The 24,967-nt window shown below is 35.7% G+C and overlaps 3 protein-coding genes across 3 annotated transcripts; all 3 read left to right on the forward strand.

The window, feature by feature from the left end:
* The first annotated feature begins 1,884 nt into the window (after window positions 1–1,884).
* LOC119189140 (dihydrolipoyllysine-residue succinyltransferase component of 2-oxoglutarate dehydrogenase complex, mitochondrial-like) lies at window positions 1,885–12,021 on the forward strand. Its single transcript, XM_037438033.1, has 10 exons — window positions 1,885–2,051; window positions 2,355–2,443; window positions 3,845–3,997; window positions 4,727–4,889; window positions 5,102–5,278; window positions 5,586–5,746; window positions 6,304–6,465; window positions 7,771–7,904; window positions 8,532–8,689; window positions 11,770–12,021. The coding sequence occupies exons 1-10, from the start codon at window positions 2,025–2,027 to the stop codon at window positions 11,902–11,904; spliced, it is 1,359 nt and encodes a 452-aa protein (XP_037293930.1). The 5' UTR covers window positions 1,885–2,024; the 3' UTR covers window positions 11,905–12,021.
* A 1,628-nt stretch (window positions 12,022–13,649) lies between these two features.
* LOC115451910 (interaptin) lies at window positions 13,650–22,424 on the forward strand. The gene is made up of 7 exons (XM_030180322.2): window positions 13,650–13,956; window positions 14,163–17,859; window positions 18,217–18,408; window positions 20,406–20,525; window positions 20,918–21,175; window positions 21,519–21,707; window positions 22,235–22,424. Exons 1-7 carry the CDS (start codon window positions 13,832–13,834, stop codon window positions 22,310–22,312), a joined length of 4,659 nt encoding a protein of 1,552 aa, XP_030036182.2. The 5' UTR covers window positions 13,650–13,831; the 3' UTR covers window positions 22,313–22,424.
* A 668-nt stretch (window positions 22,425–23,092) lies between these two features.
* On the forward strand, window positions 23,093–24,002 carry LOC119189239 (ras-related protein ORAB-1-like; the record flags this gene model as incomplete). The annotated part of the gene is given in 2 exon segments (XM_037438343.1): window positions 23,093–23,291; window positions 23,738–24,002. Coding segments are annotated over 2 exon segments (279 nt in total), but the record flags the coding sequence as incomplete, so codon positions are not given.
* Window positions 24,003–24,967: the final 965 nt, after the last annotated feature.

Here is a 24,967-nt window from a genome sequence, read left to right on the forward strand (position 1 = left end):
AAACACTGCTCATCGGAATGTACTACTGTATTAAGTTTTTGACCGCATATAGGTAGTTGCTATACAAATTGTTAAAAACATAATTTGGTCTAAGTTTTAGAGTGAAAGATCTGATCTGTTGGCAATACCTACATCTGTATATGGCAGGAAAACCATTTTGGTTAAAGTGCCGTTATTTTTTAAAACTTATAATATGCCTATAGCGTGCCAGGCGCCCCATTGGCATGCCCTAATTATGCCGTCACGTACCATTACTTCGTAATCTCTGGTCTAAATTATGAATACCCCGGCTCGACTGGAGTACTTCTACTGTCTGACAAAACACCAACGTGAAATGACTTTAATGGACAGATTTTCTGAGGCTTAAACATCTTCTTTACTGAAACCTATGATTAACAGAGCAGGCATAAATCTTCTGAAATTATAGTTTTTAAATGAATATGATTTTTACTTACTGCCTCGGTGGCGCATTGTGCTAGAGCAGCAGTGGTATGATCTCAGATTCGATGCAATATTGGATTTATTTACTCAGTATCAGGCCAGAGTTTGGAATTATTGTCCAATATGGCGATAGGCTCGCCCCCTACCACATCATGGGACGATACGGCGATATGTATAGTGTGTAAGTTGGTGCACCAGTTGCGCATCTGCCTATACCTTGGGAATAAAAGGAGTGTGTGTGATTTTTACCAATTAATTTTCACATTTAAATTTGACAACCCTATGAAAGCCAAGGAGGCCGCCATAACGGCGTCTTGAGTGGTGACCGTCACCGCTAATGTCCCGTCTCAAAGACCCTTTAACTGAGTACAGTGGACATTGAATCATATCGCACGCCCTCCGAGACCCTCGTAATGAATTAACTTCCCCTCCAACCGATTGATGTTTCTGCATAAGGAATGAAGAGCGTAAATCTTGTGATACTCTTGTTTATAAGACCATATTTAATAAATACTTAAACATCGTTTTTATTAGTTTAAATCGGAACTTAATAATATGAGCGAATGAGCGAAACTTATTTAAAAAAATAATAATATGAGCAAATGAGTCGTCTGATAGTAAATCACTATTCTAAACATCCACAGCGCTAGAGGAATCCAAATTAGTAAAGATATTATCTCGATGTTGAGAACTTTTAAAGCAGGAATGGAAATTTTTACATAGTCTAAAGTTGGCACGGACAAAATTAAGGGTATGTTGCGACGCAATAATATTTATTAACTATCCGTCAATATTTTGGTTTAATGTGTATCGGAAAACTTAGCTCATAAATATAATTATAAAAAAAATCACATAAAATATATTTTCGTCGTGTCATACAACATATACTAACCCTTGTCAGTTCATACATACTTTACATATAATATTACAGTAAATCTAATGCAGTTTATGCAACTATTTGCTTGCTTAGGTAAATTATTAAAAATAATAACCATCATAAAATTAGCATAAGCCTGTTTGACCACTATTTGACCAATTAAATTTTTTGCGGGTTTCCATAAACAGTAATCTGCATAAAAATCAAGTACTACTATAAATATTTCCATTGAACTATAGAATTTTAATAGTTTACATGTAACGAATCAATGCCATCTATCAGCTAATAGTTGAAATAAGACCACGCCATCTATTGTCGAATGATAAAGACTAATAAATCACAATCAGACGATATCCTGACATCTATTGTCGGAAAGAGGAAATATGTAAACGTTATATTTTATAATTATTATAAGTATAGATAAAATATGAAATTAAGCATTTTTGACTAAGTTATTTTAAACAGGACATACGTGCAAATTTTAATTTAATCAATTATTTACTTAATCTTATTAGATATCCAATTTCAAGCAAGTGTTTTTTTCACAATCGAACTCTTTCTAAAATTTCTGTCTGTCAAGTAATCAACAGAAAATAGAAAAGAAAATCGTCCTTCAAAGATTCACCTTGTGAAAGATTTTCTATAATGATTTATTAATGTTATTATATAGTGAGAATCGCAAATTTTATCACAAAATAAACAAAAAATGTTCAAGAGAAGGCTGATACGATTTGTAAGTAATTTTACTAACCTTCTGAAACTCTTCTAAATCGTAAGACATTTCGAATTTTCAATGACGATGCAACGAAAAATGTGAAAATGAGAGTGATTATTCTGCTAGATAACTAGCTACTGCAAAATAAAATTATTAAAATTTACAAAAAAAATATCAGTCGATATTATGTCATAAAAGTAGACTCGATGCTATAAACTTGTGTAGATTTTTGCCAATCCCCTAAAGAGCTACTCATGACACTTGACGCGGGAAAAGTTGGAGTAAATTATATTTTTGTACATTTGATCATCTATTTTTCAGATCACACAGAGCAAAGGTTCGTTGAGCGCCGCACACTACTCGAATCATTTCTGCAGAAAGCATTGCAAGACCAATATTTACAGTGCGAAGTAAGTCAAGTCTTACTACTAATGTTAACGTTAAATAAAAATTAATTATTATGATCATGCTTATTTAGATTGGTTATAAAGTACTTGGGGCACTCCCAAGTACTTTATAACCGCTACGCTACGGACTGCCGAGACGAATGTCCGCAGGTTCAAAAACCAAGGGCACGCACCTCTGACTTTTCTAAAATAATGTGTATATTCTTTGTGAATTATCGCTTACTTAAACGGCGAAGAAAAATGTGTAAATATGGATGTGGGAGTAATTTAATATTTACATCATTAAATAAATTTTAACCCCCTTATTCATAGACGTTTTTTATCGAACGATCGAGTAAGGCTGTGATAACAAGTCTGTTTCTCAGTGCTGACGGCATGGCAGTCTTCGCAGTGCGTAGACGTAGGGCCGTTGTGATTGGCTAATATTGAAATACAACAATAATAACCAATCACAACGGCCCTATGTCTATTTCTCAGTGCCGTTGGGCACTGAGAAACAGGCTTGTTATCACAGCTTTACTCCGTCCTTAGATAAAAAACGTTTATGAATAAGGGGGTAAGTCTTTAAAATTACAAGTAAAAAATAAAGTTGAGTCTCTTACACAAATAAATATATATAACGTGATTTAAATTTCCTAATTTCTTACATAGTATCACGCCCCTATCGTTATGAGATAGGCAGAGACTATGGGTGGTCTCTGTTCGATTCTGGCACACTTCTTTCACCTCCACCTTCACCAATCTTCTAATATATTCCCGTCGGGTGAAGGTACTTTTGATTTGACCTTTACTAAATATGTCAGATATTTGACATTCGAAAGTTCAGTGCGTGCGAACCCTACCGACACTTTTAACTACACGAGTCTTATGTATCCTGTCAGTTTCTATCATCCAACTTCTCTAAATGCCTAAACCACCTCAGCAGTCAGCATACCCTTCTCAATTAGGTCACATCTTCGTTCACTCCACACATGTCCATCACCACAGTATTCCGCAGTCTATCATTCATCGTTAGTCCAGTCCGCTATCACACGGTTAGCTTACCACACATGTTTTTAACGTTCTCATTTCTTCTGGTTTAATTTAACTTTTAAATACTCTTTTACCGTACCCAGCTTACACTACCATAAATCAGAGTGCGTAATAACACCCTATAGACAACCAGTTGTGCCTTGTTGGACAACTTCTGGCTACCTATAAAAGTATTCAACGCCCCGTTCACTTAACCGGCACTCGCCCAATTTAATATAATGAATAGGGAAAAATACAAAATAAATAACTATAGATAAAACTGTCTTCACCAATTCTAATGCAAGTATTAAAAACTAATAACTATTCCTGCTCACTATAACCACAGCGGTAAGTCGTAGAAATGTTCTAACATATTTAATTTTTTTCCCCAAGGTACAATCTGTCTGGTTGGTACACATCAACGCGAGTAACATGGAAGGCGCCGTACATACAGACTTGCATCATACACACGGCATTGCCGCTGCAAGCCGTCGAGGATGTCAAAGCGCCTACCTTCCCGGACTCCGTCACGAGTGGAGACGTCAAGTAACATATACCCTTATTTCAATATACTATCGTAATCCCTATCTGCGTGTCAATGATAAGAATAAACCAATGATAAATCATTTGTATATGTCAAACTTTTCTGTTCAATTAAATTTACGCTTCCGATCTTCAAATAGCTGCTGGGATTATTTATTGATAAATATAGGCCATTAGAAATAGTAAAAGGATCGACAATGGCACACATTTCTATGACAGTGGATAATGAAATTCTTCACTGTTAGTGTTGAAGATTCACTGCAAGTCTGCATGGTTTGCACTGGTGTGAGGAGTTGAAAATATGAATGAGTTAACTCACCCGCCTTCTACTTTTCCTGTCGCCAGTCTTTAAAACAATAACTGGTAGACCGCTTGGCATCAATCCAGCCACGAAAACTGAGGATCATTTTACTATTGAATCACAAGATGTAGCTGTAACCCTTTTTAGAGTTATTAAAATAAACCTTGCTAATCTATGCTCGCCCGAGTGCGGCACATTTTGCAGAGAACTTTATTGGGGTTTAATTTGTTATCAATTTAGAGTGGGTTTTTATGGTAATGTATAATATATTTTTGCTGCCCATTATCCTCTACGAAGATTTTGCGAAACCCCATGATTAATTTAAATTCTTTTTTTTATTTTAGTTTATTTCATATTAGCGTCTGTGCAGGACCTTACAAATCATATCACATCTAATAATCTATTTTCAACTTTACACCATCGCAATAAAGACTGGTGAAGAAGGAGGGAGACGCAGTGGCAATGGATGAAGTGGTGCTCGAGATCGAGACGGACAAGACCGCGCTGCCGGTGATGTCGCCTGGCAACGGCACTATCGTCAAGATGCTCGTCAAGGATGGAGAGTCAGTCAAGTCTCAGCAGCCGTTGTTCCAGGTATATTGACAATGAGATTATGAGTTATTTTAAATTTGATATGTCTTAAACTTTATTGCCATGTAATAAATATCATTTTACTTTATTTTTATTAACAATTATGATAATTCAATACCATCAGACTAGGGACTCGCTTACGTCTTCATTCTTAATATTTATACGTATGCATCTAAGGCGTTATTTACATAAGACCTGTAAATTTTCTCTCTCAGGTGGACGTGACTGGGGCAGCGCCGCCAAAAGCAGCAGCGGCGCCAGCGCCCGCGCCGGCTGCCGCGGCTCCCGCTGCGCCGAAACCCGCCGCGGCCCCCGCCCCGGCGCCTAAACCTGCCGCCGCAAAACCTGCCGCAGCCAAACCAGCCGCTAAAAAGGCTCCCGCTGGACCTACGGTGAGGATATACCGATTTAAAATAGTATATTTAGCGAAATATAAATATGCAGTTTAGGGACTAACGTGGATGCAAGATGTAAATAAGGTAACTCGCAATAGCTTACATTATCTATTACCTACCAAAATAATTATTAATATTTTTTTATTTCTTCTGACTGTAATCGAAGTACGGCCAGCCTCAAATGAACGTATATGCAAATTAAGACCGAATATACGAATTATAAAGCAATTAATACGGCACTTCTTCCTCTCAACGTATACATTCATTTAGGATTGATCATAAACCATAAGATTTTATACTACAGGCTGCAGCAATGAAGATAGGCGATCCGACAAAGACAATATCTGGCACGCGCACTGAACATCCAGTGCCGATGAACAAGATGCGCAAGATGATCGCCAAGCGGCTAAAGGAGGCGCAGAACACGTGCGCCATGCTGACCACCTTCAACGAGTGTGATATGGGGTGATGGAATTTTAAATTTATTTGAACACCAATAAATTTGTTTTCTGTTCCAGCCAATTTACGCCATATTATGTAGAGCTGTGGACTGATGCGTCGACTGTTAATTAATTAAAGTAGAAAAAGTTTTACTGAAACAAAAATCGTCACATACTTTTACATCCACAAAACATAATACATTGATAATTTGAATTGATTTTATTACTTCTAGGGTTAAAATAATCGATAAAAGATATTATCAACAAATATAACATAGGTAAATTTGCTAGTGGTAGGATATATTTTATATCCGCCCGGATAGCAACCACTGTACACAAGGTATTTAAACCCGCCATACTGGCCCACGTAAGCGTGTCGCGTCGCGGAATCAGCTTGTGTATAAAAAGGTTCCCGAGTCAAACAAGCCGGCATAATTGTGTCGACTGCCGAGGAGTAATCATCTCTCATCAGTCGACATTCTATTGGACCCCACTAACTTAGCATCAGATGCATTAGGATCACTATGACATGCTCATTAAAAAAAATGTTGGTAATTTATAATCATGTATCAAATATTGTAGCAATTTGATGGCGTTCCGCAAAGCGAACTTGGAGGCATTCGTGAAGAAATATGGCGTGAAGCTGTCTTTCATGTCTCCGTTCCTGAAGGCGACCGCCAACGCGCTGCTTGACCAGCCTGTCATCAACGGAGTCATCTTCAACGACGAGGATATTGTCTACAGGTCAGTCCATGGATTCCTTATTATACACGGCCCACGTAAGTGTAACACAGTTCGCAATCAGCCTGTGTATATTCAAGATCAGACTGTCATTAATGTGTCGACTGACGATATTTTTCAGTCGCTATCTATCTGAACTAAACTCCACTGACTAGCAAGTGCAGTGGAATCACTTTAACAAGTATTCTTTGTACACTCATTTACGAGTAATGATTATGCCATTCGACACGTTTATGTCAGCCTGTCCTAAGCCTGCTGTAAAGGTGATAAATACTAGGTCTTGCGTACGCGAGAATTCATTATGAGTGAAAACTTTTAGCTGTTGCTCTTGAGTAGTGTGCAAACATTATGCTTCGAGTTTTGATTAAACATTTATTGGTAAGGCCCGTGCAGCACCTAGTTTCATCAAGTAGATCTTTACGGAACGTGAAGAAACAATTAGGTATGCCGGCATAATTGTGCCGTAAATCGACACATATATACGTGAATACGATTAAGAGTGATAAATAAAACAAGTACTTACCTCATGGAATAACATTGTATTTTCATTACTTTGCTTTTCGAAAGCGTCTCAACATTAGACGTTATTAATAACATTCGTTCGCAAATTCATTTATTTAACTTGCAATTTTATGTTTACTACCAACAGGAGTGCTATTTTGGAAATATTTGTTCGAGACTCTTTGATATGGAACTCATAGTACGATAGTATGCGTAGGTAATTTCTAATTAACTTCTGCCCTTTATCACGCCTGCTTATTTTTTATTTAACTAGTTTCGGTGGAAAAACGTATATAAAGTAACAACATAAGGTGTACGTAATAAAAAATGGTTTCAATTCTGTATGACTTTATGATGTAGGTATAAATAAAAAATACCTTCGTTTTTCAAAGCTGGAACGCGTTTCATAACTTTGTATGATAAATCAATGCATGAATATTTCATCGGCTCAATCACACAGCGATTTAGATTTTTTTAGAAAATGTTTTCCTATACATTATCCTTGTTTTTCTCTTCACTTAAATCAGGTGCTGTGTTAATTTGCCGTGAAATATAAAAGAAAATCTTGACATTTGTTTGCAGCTACGTGCTTACTTCTTAGGCTTTAGGATTTGATTGCGGTTGCACTTGCGCACCCCGCGACCTTCGATATTAGGGAGTGAGAGTCGAATGACAGGGTTTTAGTCGGTAGGATGGTTTATACCGGCGAGTCCGGCAGAAATACGTAAACGGATTTGCCCGTGTTAAAAAAAAGGCTTTAGGATTTAACTTATTCAACAAGAAAATTGAGAAACTTTCCGTCTACAGGGATTTCGTGGACATATCGGTAGCTGTGGCGACTCCTCGAGGTCTAGTGGTGCCGGTGGTGCGCAATGTGGAATCAATGGACTATCCGCGCATAGAGCTCGCCATGGCCACGCTAGCCGAGAAGGCTCGGAGCGGTAAAGCTCGGCACAAACTTATCCTTACAGCTAAACCATTGTTTATAGGTAGTAGATCGTCATGTGAATCACCGTATTGACAAGCCTATCGGCAACAGTGTGCAAATATTTTATTTATTTAACTTGATGCGGTAGGCATTATGTACATAGGTGGATTTAATAACTCAGGCATTGTCTTATCACTCTTGCTATGGATGATGTAGAGATGGGATGAAGTACTTAGATGTTAAAAAAAATAGGTACCTATAGATATCCTACAAATATTATAAATACGAGTGTCTGAGGATGGCTGTATGGATGTGTTTGTTCCTCTTGCACGAAGAACTACTGAACCGATTTGAATAAACGAAATAACGAAAAACTATTATTAAAGATTGAATAAAGTAATAATTGAGTCTATAATGTAATTAATTGTACAGAAACATAATATTGTATATATTTATGATCACTGATGTCGCGAGAGAAATAAGGGTGAGAAGATAGTGGTGGGCACCAATCTCAGACTGGAAAATGCGACTACGCCACGCCAAGCATTCCAATCCAGAGTTGTATTATTGGAGCTGCAGGTGGATAGTCGAGTATTAAGCCTAATTTGTCAACAGGAGAGCATGCATTGTTTGTCTACAGGAAAGCTGACTCCATCGGACATGCAGGGCGGCACGTTCACCATCAGTAACGGAGGCGTGTTCGGCTCGTTGCTGTCGATGCCTATCATCAATCTGCCTCAGTCGGCCATTCTCGGCATGCATGGCATCTTCCCACGCCCTGTCGCTATCAAGAACAAGGTATTAGCGTAATATACTATATATATACGTATTATAAAACAAAGTGCCCTTTTCTGTCTGTCTGTATGTTATCGATTTTCTCAAAATCTACTTAACTGATTTTCATGAAATTTGGTATGGAAATAGTTTAAGACTCTGGGAAGGTTATATACTACTTTGTATCCTAGGAAAATATATAGCGGAACCTTATCGCGGAAAACTCCTTCACGCGGGCAAAGCCGCGAGCAAAAACTATTTCTAATAATTATAGGTACAAACAAAAAAAAAATATTGCCTCGGTGATGTAGTTGTACCTATTATGGTACGACAGTATATTGCTTGCCGCATGCTTGCAATTAAATTGAATCTATTTAAATTTTGCACCAAGAATAAAAATTAATTAAAAAAAATATATATGACATGTAACTTTCTACATGTATCTTTCCATCAGTAGAAAGAAGTACTTATATAATATTTATAAAATATAAGGGTACTGATAGGGTTTCAACAAAATGAGTAATAATTTCAGACATTCAAAATCTAAGAAAATAATTATAACTTTTAATACTTAAATACGAATATTGCAAAGCATACATTGAATCAGTCCTGGATTTGTAAATAGGCCGTATAAGCCGTGGCCTATAAGCGGCAGCCTCTTAGGGGCGGCAGATTTCAGAGACGCTCACTCAATTTAATTAATCATTCGTTTATTTAACTTTAATGCCTTTCATAATACAAACAAATGGAAAATTATTAAGTAAGTAATTATTTTAGAAACCAACATATATACATAAACTTACCTACATGGGGCGGCGGAAATAAATTGGCCTACACTCATAAAAAATATAAATCTGTCACTGCACTGAATACGTATCAGTGGCCAAAGTGAAAATTTCCGAAAAGGAACTCGACACAACATATAGGTACTAATATTAATAAATGCAGTCTGCAAATCATTCTAATAATTACATTCTACATAAATTCTATATAAAGAGAAGCCGACGGGAATAGAGTTATATGAACCTATCGCCACTTATACGTATATAAGTGGCAGATGTAGATTATAAGGCTTGGTTTGCGAGACGAAGATTTGCTCTATATTATACGATGTCTCACCAATCAAACGCTTGGGATTCGCGCAACTCCGTTGTTCCATTTTCTTCGAGGTGTAGGTATATAAAATGGCCACCATATACTTAGTCTGGCCATAAATACTGTTACACTTAATTATAAAAAAATATTACATTTGAATTTCGAATCTGTCATTTTTATACGATTGTTCATTGTGTTTTCTCATTTTGGCGCCAATACATTGTAAAATATTTTGCGATATTAAAATGGTGTGGGGTGATAAAGAGAACCGAATCGCTGTGATAGCATTACACAAAGTAGGTATGGAGCCAAATGCAATTTTTAAAACTCTCCATACACTTGGTATTAGTAAAATGTTTGTGTACCGGGCTATTAATAGGTACAATGAGACCTCCTCTGTTTGTGACAGAAAAAGATCTGGCCGTCCACGTAGTGTTCGTACGAAAAAGGTGGTCAAAGCAGTAAGGGAAAGAATTCGAAGAAATCCTGTCCGAAAGCAAAAGATTTTATCTCGGGAAATGAAGATAGCACCTAGAACCATGTCGCGTATTTTAAAAGATGACTTAGGACTTGCAGCCTATAAGAGACGCACTGGCCATTTCTTAACTGATAATTTAAAGAAGAATAGGGTGGTAAAATCGAAACAACTACTGAAGCGGTACGCAAAGGGAGGTCACAGAAAAATTTTGTTTACGGATGAGAAAATTTTTACAATTGAGCAACATTTTAACAAACAAAATGACCGTATTTATGCTCAAAGCTCTAAGGAAGCTTCCCAATTAGTCGACAGAGTGCAACGTGGACATTATCCGACTTCAGTGATGGTTTGGTGGGGTGTTAGCTATGAAGGAGTGACTGAGCCATATTTTTGTGAAAAGGTATCAAAACATCGGCACAAGTGTATCAAGATACCATTCTTGAGAAGGTAGTTAAGCCCCTTAACATCACCATGTTCAATAACCAAGTATGGTCCTTCCAGCAAGACTCGGCGCCGGGTCATAAAGCTCGGTCCACGCAGTCTTGGTTGGAATCGAACGTTTCGGACTTCATCAGAGCTGAAGACTGGCCGTCGTCTAGTCCCGATCTTAATCCGCTGGATTATGATTTGTGGTCAGTTTTAGAGAGTACAGCTTGCTCTAAACGCCATGATAATTTGAGTCCCTAAAACAATCTATACGATTGGCAGTGAAGAATTTTCCCATGGAAAGAGTGCGTGCTTCTATTGATAACTGGCCTCATCGTTTAAAGGACTGTATTGCAGCCAATGGAGACCACTTCGAATAAGCTTTTTATATTTTTAATTGTTTTATATTTATGTATTAAACTGACACACTGTAAAAGTAATAAATGTTATTTGCAGTTAACAATTTTCTTTTTTCTTTATTACAATATTTATGGCAAGACTAGGTATATTCACATTATGGTTCAGAGCTGTTTCAGTATATATTAAACTCTTATTCGGTACTTTTTGATGGTCTTGAAACTGCATTAAAAAGTAATAAACGCAATAATACCTATATTGGTATTATGGAATTTTTTGGGTTATATTTTTAATTTTATGAACAATCGTAGAAGCTGGTTCAAAATTCATCACAAACGGCTTCGTTTTATAATATCAAAGTAAAATTTAATAAAAGGGAATAATACGAGGCATTGAGTAACATTTCTTTCTTTCGGATCTTATGGAAATTGCGCGAGAAAAATGCAATAATTAAACGGGGGGCCAAGTCAACCTGTTCACAAAATCTAGTTATTACAATAGCATTCAAGCAAACATTCAAGGTGTTGGATGGTGTTTCTGCTGCTTATGGGCAGTCGTATAGCTTATCATCAGGCGAACGTCAAGCTTGTCTCATCATTCAAAGCAATAAAAAATAAAAATGTCGTTTGTAAGAGTAGGCACATGGCGTATATCTGGAAAGCAATAAAAAAGATAGTCGTTTGTAAGAGTAGCTATCATGGTTTATAATTAGATTCCAAATATAATGTCACATTTCTCTGGTCTACAGGTTGAAATACGGCCGATGATGTACTTGGCACTGACTTACGACCACAGACTGATCGATGGTCGTGAAGCGGTGATGTTTTTGAGGAAGGTGAAGTCGGGCGTTGAAGACCCCACGTCGATTCTAGCAGGCATTTAATTCGTTTCTAGGGGACATTGCTGTATACAACTCTGACTATTCATGGGTAGTATTGTATGGAGAAATTACTACGTTCATATTTTTTACAATAACAATGTATTTCATGAAATTATATTGTTAAATCATTTTGCCATTTACCGACAATCCCAATGGTTTTATTAGGTATGTGATTTAGAAATGTAATTGCCGAGATTCAGAGTTCTGTAATATTGAACGTATGTGCCCTTTTGAAAGACATGTAGTTAGTCCAATATCTTGTTTTGTTTATCCAGATTCAAGACGCTTTTTTCCAATTTTGGAGCCGATGTTATGTAATTTTTGTAAAGTTATTAGACATAAATAAATGTTGTTATTTATCATTTGTTTTATTTCTTCCATAACAAGGGACACCTTGTAAATATAAAAATGAATATTATCACGCCGGACATGGCGTGAAAGGCCTTTCCTAGTATAAAAGTTCCACTGCGCACTTTTCCGGGATAAAAGAAAACAAATTTAAATTAGTGTAACGCTTTATAGTGATTCATAGACATTGACGTATATTCTATAGACACGAACGTCCATATAAACTATTTGTTCAAAATCAACTAAAATGGCAACTAAAACGTCACTGTTATAACCTATATTCACATGGACAATAAATACTTTCATAAACCAGTCTGTCGCCAACGCCATCTGTTAAAAGATTTAAATATAGTGCGTTCGGCTAATTTCGGACTGTTTTTCGGTGTGTGAGCGATGAGTCTCGAAAATATTTTTTTTCTCATAAAATATTTAAGCGATACCCACATTTTATACATGGAACTGGTTATTATTAATGCTACTTTGATATGTGATAATTTAATCATCTTCCAATTCTTTCTGAGTAAGCTTAAAAATAGATGATAATATCTGTATAGAAATTTAAAACCCTTAGAAAAGATCGGACCTTCGCGGAGTAAGTTCGGACTTCGTTCTAATAACGCTTCTAATGCTAGTATGATAAGGTCGACAAAATCAAATACAAGTCTCAAAAATGTTAAACTTCGATGGTCACAAAGCCAGTAAGTACAATTAGTTATCTTAACAAAATATTATATTCAAACATTTTAGCTTTTTCAAACTCCCGCTTTTATAGTTTTATGGGTCGATGAACCAAAATATATCACGTTTACTGTACTCACACCAATAGAAAATTACACTTCACGCAGTTATGTTAAAAAAACATATACCTCGAAAAGGACAAATACATAGCCTATGGATTATAATTGTTTTTAATCCGTTAGGTACCTGGCACCTACGACGCAAGGATGTACTATTTACTATTAACTACAAAACTTCTTTTTCTGGTCTTGGTTTACCTTGAATCAATTCTCAAAGTACCCTACCTGGTTTAAGATGTGAATTAATGTTTCTGCATAGCAAAAACAATAGCCCATATATAAACAAAAAAATATTGTCTACCTATAATTCGACAAATGCTGAATTCCTCAACAAGTAGTAATAGCTTCACTTTTAAAATTCCCGCCGTATTCCATGGTGCTTAGGCACAGGCACAAACTCAGCAGTCGCAGAAATGATACGACATAAAAAAGGATTAAGAAATATTATACATACTTACTACTTTAATATTTGAGTTAATTCACATAAGCAATAATATTTCTTAAATTTAAAATGCCAAGTTTAAATATCGTCTGTTAACAATTTGCGTTTAAATGAACGCATCAGCAATATTGCTTTTTCGCTATGACAACATTATTTTCAAATGTCAAACAAATGGATTCCGTGTATTTTTGTTACGCGCTACATTGATCAAACTTGTTTATTGCAGTTTATATCCCAAAACAAATATCAGGAATCACCTATAACGTATTTTTATCTTTTTAAATGAAGTAAAATTTCGTTGATTGTTATTTTGTGATATTAATCATGCAATAATTGTGACAAAATGAGGCGAGGTCACCCAAGCATCGGTGGTTGGAGAGGTGAAAATCCGAGGCATTTCAGGCCGAGAGGCGGAATACAGCAACATTACATGCCCCCAAGAAATTATGGAATGCCTGAAATACCCAGGTGAGTTCACAGACTAACGCCATTAGACTTATTATCAATTTTTTATACCATGTATGTGAAGGCGCGAATAAGTATTTACCGCTTACATACGTAAATTACAGTGATTCAATGCAATCAATTATATACATTCTATATCATATATTTGCTAGATATCAGGCCTGCTTATTAAATTTGTGATACCCTGATTCTTTTTTGAAATATTTCAGATTCACCCCATCTGCTCCTGGTCCACGAATGCACAGACCAGCACATTATGGCACTCATACGGATGAATACAGAACGCGTGACCATCTGGAACGAAAGCCTTACAGGGGGGCCAATCATAAAAGTGCACCACAGAGATCCCACGACAGAAATCGATATCAAAATAAAAGTGGAATGAGGCACATTATACCATTTATACAACATGCAAGACACAAGGAAAATCATGGATCATATGTTGAGGAAGACTTTTATACAGAAAATCAACCAATTCATACAGGTCATGTTAATAATATGGGAGATGTGGATCATCGACTCCAACCCAGCACTCCCAAACATCATAACAGCTTCACCAACCCTCATGTAAACACATCATGGAATAATCAGCAACAAAAAAGCAGGCCGCCCTATGAAAATAGAAGTCCACAGAAAACCTTCAGGCTGCAGGAGTCTGGAGAAACACATAAAAAGCCATTGTTAGACTACCCCGGACATAGGCCGCCTGCTTCAGACTACTATGGTGGCACCCCTAATACAATGACAAGTGCGAATAACACTTCTTTCAGTCGGTCAGTGGACGATACTGTTGACATTGTGAGAAAAAGGTTAATGCACCGAAATGAATCACAAAGCTCTCAAGAAGATAACTCAGTTACTAATTCTCATTCTGATCTGACAACAGAAAATAACACCTATCCCCCAAGTCAATCAGGCCAAATCCCTAAGAAAAAAATCTTACCACCAAAACCAACAGTAAAATCAAATTGCGACAAAATGAAAAATAAAATTGTACACCAACTCTTCAAAATGGATAAGGATAAAATACATAAACTAATGGACAATCCAAACTCATCAACAAAGTTTGAGTATGCCATTAGTAGTTTGATCACAGAGTCTCAGAACAGTCTTAATCGCCATCTGAGATCTATAGCAGAGAAATCATTGTGCAGCTCTAGTGAGGACTTCATAAATAATGACAATAATACTATCTATGAGGATACATTTATGAAACAAATGCAATGTATATTAGACCCTCAAGATACTATTTTACTTGAAGACATAAAACCACTTGTAATGGCAGAGCTCACTAAAGTCTTGCAACTTGATGAAGTTGATCAAACACAAACTGTAACTGAAATTGAAAGGCCAGATTTACATAATCTTTCAAATGAGCACACTGACTATGCATATCCTGAATCTTATAATTATGAAGATTATCCTCAAGATATTTATTGTGACATTAAAGACTATATTCCAAATGAATTTTCCGAAAATGCTTCCAATACTGAAACAAATAGCAGCTATGATTTATCAAGCTCATACCAACAAGATATAAAACCATTATTTGAAAGGAGACCAGCAAAAAGAATTGATTATGAACAAGAAAGAAAAAAAAGCTCTGAAAGCAGGAACTCGGGAAGAAATCTTGATATTAAACCGGTTATTGATGAACACAGTATATATAATTTAAATCAAGAACCAACTGACCTATTTGATGTTCATTGTGAGCAATTGTCTGAAGATGACGATCCTTTTGCTGAACTTGATAAACAGTACCATGTACCTGTTGATCATAATTTTATTGAACATGATGAGATTGCAAACATACAATCATCAGTTTACAACAATAAATTATTACATACGGAAAATGAAAGTGCTAATGCAACTAGCACACTTGATACATTAGACGAAAGTTTTGCTAGTTTACATGGTGAGCATCATGACACAACTCCACCATCAATAACAAAAGAGGAACAGGAAAACAAAAGTACTGCAATTTCTGCCAAACCAAATGATGTACCCAATTTAATCGAAACTATTGATATTAAAACAGATAATCTACCCAAGACTAAAAGTTTAGATAAAAAAGAACCTGATAAATCAACTTCTACTAATATTATAAAGTCGTCTTCAAACTCTCGTAAAAGGTCGATAGACCAACGACCCTCTCATCGAAAAGAAAAACGTAAAAAAAGTGAGTCAAGTCCATCAGATCATAATAAAAATATTTCCAACAAAGTCATAAATGAACAAACACCTAAGAACACTGAATCATGTGAAGGGAGCACGAAAACTGTATTATGTTTATTTTCGCAACAAAATGCAAACTGTAAAGAGCCTATAAAAGACAATAAAAGGTCAAAATCAGTAGACAAAGGATACTCAGACAAATATGTTAAAAGGAAAGAGTCTCGAAAGAAATCAGTAGACACTAAAACACCTAAAAAACGCACTACCAGTACATCTGGTCATTCTTCTATAAGTCCCAAAGAAAATACAAGTAGTAGTGGGCAAATCTCCACACAACAAGAAGCAAAAGCTAAGCTTCAGACTATAGATATATTTACCACAAAACCAAAAAAGATAAACTTTCATCAAGCTCATAGAAATACAGCTTTAGTTCCCAGTCCAGTAAAAGGTATTGAAAAAGACAAACCAAAACCACAAACTGGAAGCAATATTTTGAAAGATGAAAGTAAATCTGCCAAAAAATTACAGTCTAAAGAAACTCAAACATTTGAAAGCAAAATTAGTACATCCAGATTTTGTCAGACTGAAAAAAAGAAGTTGGTTGTAAAAGCAATACAAACTGAACCTGTAACATTTGAGAAATCAAAAATAAAATCTAAAGATGCATTTGAAAGAATGAAAGAAATTGATCTAGAAATCCAAGTTTTGTTACAGGAAAAGTTTCAATTGTACAGTTCTCTTGAATCTAAAGATTCATGTTCAAACACAATGCAAGATTTAGGAATGACTGTATTAAATGTAGCACCATATGAAGAAACAAAAGATGACGATGATAATAGTCTTGAAAATGTTCTAACTGGAGATGCTATTGTTGATGATTTTACTAGCATACCAGTGGAAGAATTGGAACAAATAGCGCTTGAAACAGTTCAAGAAGAAGAAGAAAATGCTGGGCGATATGAAAAAAGAACACGCCGTATGACTCAAAAGTTATTAGAACAAGAAAGGTCCGGAAGTCCCATGACATCGAGACGTTCCAATAAAAAAATTAAGACACCAAATATATCCCTTTTAGAACAAATCATAACTGATGACCGGCCATTAGAAGATATTATAGTTCTGGATGAATTAGAGTCGACACCAGTTAAAACAACAAAAAAGAAATCTCAGAGAAACCAATCAACTAAGAAAAAGCTTGCAGCAAAAAAGAAATCCAAACCTCTGGATATTCCTTCTAACAACCTGCGAGCTTGCTCTGTTGTGTTATGTAGAATAAATGTATCACCATATTTAGACAAAGAGGAAAGCAATAATGATGAAGGCAAAGAACAAATCCCTGATACCGAAGGTGACAAACCAATAGAAAAAGAAAAACCAGAAGAACCACAACTCTCTATATTACAAGCATCTATACCAGAGCCAACCGAAATAGTTGAAGAAACAGTAGTTAATGACCTGCAATTTGACATGCTCGACGTATCAGAAGATATAGTCATAGAGGAAAACTCAGATAATAACTTATTAGACAGAGGCCCCATTGACAGAAGCCATATAACAATAAACGAAGAAATAATCTTGGGTAACAGTCAATCGTCATCAGACGATGTTTACGTACTGGAATCGGCGCAGGGTGAGGCTGAATGTAAAATGTATGATTACTCCACTGATGAAAATTTGAGGCGAGATTCTGTCACTGTAACAGGGAATGGTGACGCAGTTTTAGCAATAGAAGTAAGTGTTGATATCAAAGTTACAATGCTTTTCAATATTTTATGTTTCTATGAATTATAATTGGTATAAACATAATTTGACGACTTGATAAAAATCTCAGGAACGCTGGAAGCAAGCCAGGTTAGTCTGGAAATCTTTAGGTGAGGCCTATTTTCAGCAGTGGACTTCATGTGGCATATGATAATGCTGATGGTATTGGCTCTGCCTAGTCGGCTTTCCAGAATTATTGTCAACCTGCTTTATTGCTTGTAACAAATTTTATGTCCCATTAAGCTGACAGAAACCTGATCGCTTTAGAGGATAAGTTTTCTGTAAAACATATACGATATTCCATTCATTTTTATTTATTGTTTACAGTGTATAGAGAACAACTTCATCGCAGCGTGTTTGGACGGCAATGTGTACCATTTCAGCGGTGATGGTCAGCTCATCAACACACTGCGCGGGTCGAACCTGGCCGTCACCTGCCTGACCATTGTGAAGGAGAAGTACGGCACCACTGTGTACACGGGCTCGTTGGACTCCAGAATACGATATTATGATTTAGATGTAAGTGTTTTGCTCATCCAAAATGACTTAATTTTTACCGACATCTACTTTTTAGATATTTTTTTTTTTCTAAAACATAGTGTTTTCAAACTTAGTGGAATAGTCTATAACATGCATAAGACCAACTAGGTATAACTATAAAATTATCTTTTATTTGTTTATATTACCAAAATACTATAATGAAACAATATTCTTATCCAATGAAGGTTTAGATGGGCTATATTTTCGACTAATTTCTTTAAGCTATATTATTTGAAACGGTAAAAACACCTTTTCTAGTGGCATAGTGTGTTTCAACTATATATACACAACTCAAACTGGTATAAAATTTAGGACATTTTAATTTACATTTTGATTTTTATGTTAAAACCAAAATAAAGTTATAAACAACATAGTGATCACCAACAAATATAAGAATCATATAACTGAACTAGCTTTTGCCCGCGGCTCCGCCCGCGTTATAAAGTTTTTCAGGCTAAAGTTTTCCGTTATAAAAGTCACGCTATATATTTTCCCGGAAGCCTATGTTCTTCCCAGGGTCTCAAACTCTCCATACCAAATTTTATCTTAATACGTTGGGTAGTTTTTGAGTTGAACACGTTCGGGCAGACCGATGCATCGGGGGGACTTTTGTTTTATGATATATTTTGTAGAACTTTTAAGAGGAACAATCCCGTCATACATTATTGTTGCATAACTTTAACCGTTTACGCAGCGCACGCAACAGAAGCTCTCAAAACTAATAAATTGTCCCCGTTTTTGCATCATGTTTCATTACTGCTCCGCTCCTATTGGTCATAGCGTGACGATATATAACCTATAGCACTCCAGGAACAAAGGGCTATCCAACACAAAAATATTTTTCAGTTCGAACCGGTAGTTCCTGAGATTAGCGATTACTGCTCCGCTCCTATTGGGCATAGCGTGATGATATATATAGCCTATAGCATTTCAGGAACAAAGGGCTATCCAACACAAAAAGAACTATTCAGTTCAAACTCCTAGTTTCTGAGATTAGCCATTACTGCTCTGCTCCTGTTGGTCATAGCGTGATGATATATAGCCTATAGCACTTCACGAACAAAGGGCTATCCAATACAAAATGATTTTTTTAGTTCGAAGCGGTAGTTCCTGAGATAAGCCATTACTGCTCTGCTCCTATTGGGTATAGCGTGATGATATATAGCCTATAGCACTCCACGAACAAAAGGCTATCCAACGCAAAAAAAAAATTCAGTTTGGATAAGTAGTTCCTGAGATTAGCGATTACTACTCCGCTCCTATTGGGCATAGCGTGATGATATATATAGCCTATAGCATTTCAGGAACAAAGGGCTATCCAACACAAAAAGAACTATTCAGTTCAAACTCCTAGTTTCTGAGATTAGCCATTACTGCTCTGCTCCTGTTGGTCATAGCGTGATGATATATAGCCTATAGCACTTCACGAACAAAGGGCTATCCAATACAAAATGATTTTTTAGTTCGAAGCGGTAGTTCCTGAGATTAGCCATTACTGCTCTGCTCCTATTGGGTATAGCGTGATGATATATAGCCTATAGCACTCCACGAACAAAAGGCTATCCAACGCAAAAAAAAATTCAGTTTGGACCGGTAGTTCCTGAGATTAGCCATTACTGCTCCGCTCCTATTGGGTATAGCGTGATGATATATAGCCTATAGCACTCCACGAACAAAGGGCTATCCAACGCAAAAAGAATTTTTCAGTTTGGACCGGTAGTTCCTGAGATTAGACATTACTGCTCCGCTCCTATTGGGTATAGCGTGATGATATATAGCCTATAGCACTCCACGAACATAGGGCTATCCAAAGCAAAAAGAATTTTTCAGTTTGGACCGGTAGTTTCTGAGATTAGCGCGTTCAAACAAACAAACAAACAAACAAACAAACTCTTCAGCTTTATATAATAGTATAGATATATAATCTTATTGTTATATATTTTGCCAGTAACATATTGTTTTAATAAATTTTCCAGACGGGTGTAGAGAAAGGGCCAGAGTGCAATGTTCTTAGTCCAATACAAACGATGGATCGCGCGTGGGACACAGTGTTCGTCGGTACGAGGACTGGCTTCGTGCTGCAGTTTGAATGCAAGGTGAGTTGAGTTGTAAAATTAATTGAAAAGAAAAATAATAAATTTGTTTGGCAAAAGGAAATTTTTACACAATGAAATTATTTTAGAACTTCCTCACTAGGATTGGCTTGTTCTATAGGTGTCAATAGTGAAGATTTGCATATTTTGTTTTTAAATGAACATAACAAATGACGTGCAGTGACGTAATTCTATAATCAACTATACACAATTCAAACTTTTATTTCATCTGAAAAAGGTTTTGTATAAATTAACATTGCCGCGCGTCCGCAGCGCTAATACCAAGCAGCAGACTAGTTTATAGAAGTACTCAAGTAGCGAATTGGGTCATCAATTCTTTTCGTCCGTTAACAAAGTACATTACTATTACATATTAATATTATTCAATGTTTCAGAACAACATGCTTATCCCAGTGAGTACGGTGAAATTTTCCGAGCAATCGATCTTAGCTCTTCGCGCTATGAAAGAAGGACCACGGAAAGTGCTCCTAGTGGCGGCGCGTTCGGAAAATGTCACCGTGAAAGACGCCCAGACTGGACTGTTGCTGAGGACCCTCTCTGGACCGAAAATGACTGTATACACCTTGTTATTTGAAGACGGCAAAGTGTACTGTGGGACCAGTAGCCATCAGATACATGTCTTTGATTATGCAGTGAGTAATAACATACTCTGTCAATAAATATAGAAATAAAACATAGAAAGTTGTGGCAGCTGTAGTTTTAAGGTATAAAGACAACATTGTAACTAACATGATTATGTTGTTTAATGGACAGTATTGATGGACCTAGTTGATGATGTTTAAACAAGTTTAAATAACAAGTCTGCCAAGATGCGCATTGTGTTGGTAACATTAGGTTTCACTTTTCTTGGGTGTAAAAATAAATTATTACTATATAATATTTTTGAAGTCTGAACCATATTTTTAAACAAAAAATAAAAATATACTCATATAATATTCTCTTTTTGCAACGGTGTAATTATGTTATGTTCCGCAGACGGGTGGTCACGTGGGTTCGCACGAGGGCGGTAAGGGCGCGGTGTGTCTGCGCGCGACAGGCGGGCTGGTGTTCGCGGGCTGCTACGACGGCTGCGTGTACGTCTACCGCGAGGGAGAGACGCGGCCGCTGGCGCAACTGCGCGGACCTAGTCTGATGCTGCTCTCACTCGCTGTTGTAGGCAGCAAGGTATTTTATTTTGAAAGTAAATAAAGAGGCGTGTTACTTGTTTAAGCGAGGCTATCCCGACATCACACCCATCACTGCAACTCTTGTAAGCCAGGATTGGCTAAAGGAGCATTACTTAGTAATAACCAGCAACGAAATTAATCAAACAATTGGATAGGGAGGAGTTGGAAATATATTTTTCTTTTTTCACTTTTAACCTAATCATATGATAATGGAATGGAAATGAAATTAAATGAAGTGATTAGCGAATCTATTATTGTACATCACCCCAAGTGCTAAAGAAAACTGATAATAATTAATGGCTATTAAAAAGCCTGTGCAAATTCGGTAATGAAACTTGGAAAAGACTCGATCACACATCAACAACTGTACAAATCTAGTTATAGTTAGTATATGAGGAAAGAAATTCGCCAAACAAAGGAGAATTTTGTGTTACGTATTTTACGGATGTCCTCTATTTTTTTATCATTAACAATCGCTATATACGAATTTGTCAGCCACATCCTAATATTAATTATTTGTTACAGATTATCGCTGGATACAAAGATAGAAGTTTGTACATATGGAAAATACCACTTAGCATATTGCAAGAAATGATTTTATAAAGTGTACATTGTTTAGTGAGTTTTAAAGTTAGAGCATAGTTGATGTAATTACTAATTCGATTAGTTTTTACCAATGTATATACATGAATAAAAAAAAACTAATTTCGTGAAGAATTTTATTTTAAAACTGGGTTTTTATATATCCCGAAATATCCCCATGGAAGACAGTATTACTTTGTTAACTGTCCTGGCTTTGATAATAAAAGTAGCAAAACTAAAGCTAGGTTGAGATTAGCAAGAAACTTGCAGAAGTTAACTCCCGCTAGCAATTTTTTCCGTATAAACAATCACACCAAATTAAACGACTTCTGCAAATTTTGCAGCATGCAGGAGTTGCGACTAGGCACATGTGTATAGAAATACTGCAATATTGCCGCTGTTATTAAAAAGCATCAGAAAGTTTTTGTGCAATACATGGATGATAGAACTTGCCAGTCTTTATATTTCAGAACAATAAACAATGCTTGTTATTGTTCTGAGCTTTATTTAGTATACTTTATATTGCTTTTAGTTTTTAAATGGCGCGCAATATGCATGTTTGAATGTTTTTTTCCGTTACGGTGCGCATTTAGCCAGACATTAAAATTAAACCTTAGAATTAACTAGTCAACAAAACATAAGGTAAAAAACGAATGACACATTATTTAAAAACTCTCACATCTACTTTGCAAAATTCACGATAAATATTGCTAAGAGAAAGATAATAATGTAATCGATTTTTTTTTAAATAGTCGATTATTATATGACACCTGTTTCCGAACGTAGATAATTTTTGCCAAGTGGCACTCCTGTTTAATTTCTGACTTACGTCAGTGGGTGTTTCGTACGGCGGCCATTGTCTGGGCCATTGTTCTACGTAGAAATATTAATTTTTCGCTATTTAGTGCTAGAAACAAAGAAGTTAAACATTTTCAACACCCTCAACGAAATCATTGTCTTGGAAAAAATAAGTTTATAGTACAAACATGAATGCAGAATAGTGAGTATCACTTCTGTAATATGGCGATATTGAAAGAAGGATGGGCAAAAATCTACTTTTTTTGCATGTTCATTGTCTTTTATTGAGAATTTTCTTGTGAAACCAAACATATTTTGTCTACGTAAAGTACCTTAAGTTATTAATTAATTAAAATTGAATAAGTGTGGGTGAGTCATTGTGTGTTCGTGGTAGGTACAATAGAAGTATTTGTGAAAACGTAATCACTTGGATTGTGAATGGCGCATTTGGTCTTACGATCGTATCGACATACTTCCTAGTTGCCGATAACTGCGCACGATTTTTTTGGGAAAAATCTTGTGTAAACTGCTCCTTTGTTTGATGAAGTCATGATACGCCTCCCTGGATGCGTCAGTCGTACGATAACAGACTTAATATTACTCTCTCGTACAAAATATTTACATAAATAAGTTCTTTGTTCATTTCAGCGACTATTTGTTCAAACTACTCCTGATTGGGGACTCCGGAGTGGGCAAATCATGTCTGTTGCTAAGATTTGCCGATGACACTTACACAGAGAGCTACATCAGCACTATAGGCGTAGACTTTAAAATAAGGACTATAGAATTAGAAGAGAAAACAATAAAGTTACAAATATGGGACACAGCTGGCCAGGAGCGGTTTAGAACAATCACTTCATCATACTACAGAGGGGCACATGGCATCATCATTGTTTATGACTGCACAGACCAGGTGAGACTGTTTACATTTTAACATTTGATGTTAGCATGTGCATATTTGTTCTCAGTGGAATGCTGACATTTCGCAGTCCTGAAAAACAATTATATTTAGTGTTTCAGATGCTAGATAATAAGTGTATCATAAGTTATAATTAATGTTGCATACATTCATTCACAATTACTTAGCAAAACTAGTTGTTATCAAATCTTATGAGCTGATCATAGTTCCATTGTTTATAAATCAAGAAAATGTATATATTTTGATATTGAAGTAATTCTTAGCTAATTAATGTGATTACAATCATGAAATATTGTCCAAGAAAAGTCACCAATGTCAAATATCTATCATACCTAACAAACTAGGAAACTTAATATAAATTTCTATGATAGATAATACAAACTAACTGATAAAGCATGAATAACTATAAAATAATTTAGTTTTGCATTTGAAACTGATGACACATACTAAAATTATTTTTATTCTCCAATATCAATTATATACTTTTTATTTACTCATTTAATTTATGAGTGTACAATAATAACTATAGTTAAATATGTTTTGAAATACAAATGCATTATGTTTCATCATTTTGTTCTGAATAATGTTATATTATGAATAATCATTAACTAGAAATTTTAGGTTTTTTTCAGAACGCAAAAGGAGTGTTTATATAATTACTTTTTATTTATAATTTGATGGAGTTGAACAGCATTCCACCCCCCTAGTGTTTGTGTCAAGTTTGGTAAATTATAAATAAAATCAAATTTATTATATTTCTGCAATAAAATTTTATGATAACACTTGAATGTTATAAAAATAGAACTGAGTACTAGTTGTTAGTTCTAACATTAATAAACAAAAATGACTAACAGCTTTTTTATAATATCAATGATTTTTTGTCAATCAACTAGCACAAGTTAATAGACATCTGTTTAATTAAAATTGGTGTAAATTCATTTTGCATATATTAGTATAGT

Source organism: Manduca sexta, chromosome 13, assembly GCF_014839805.1.
Source record: "Manduca sexta isolate Smith_Timp_Sample1 chromosome 13, JHU_Msex_v1.0, whole genome shotgun sequence".
NCBI classification, from domain to species: domain Eukaryota; kingdom Metazoa; phylum Arthropoda; class Insecta; order Lepidoptera; family Sphingidae; genus Manduca; species Manduca sexta.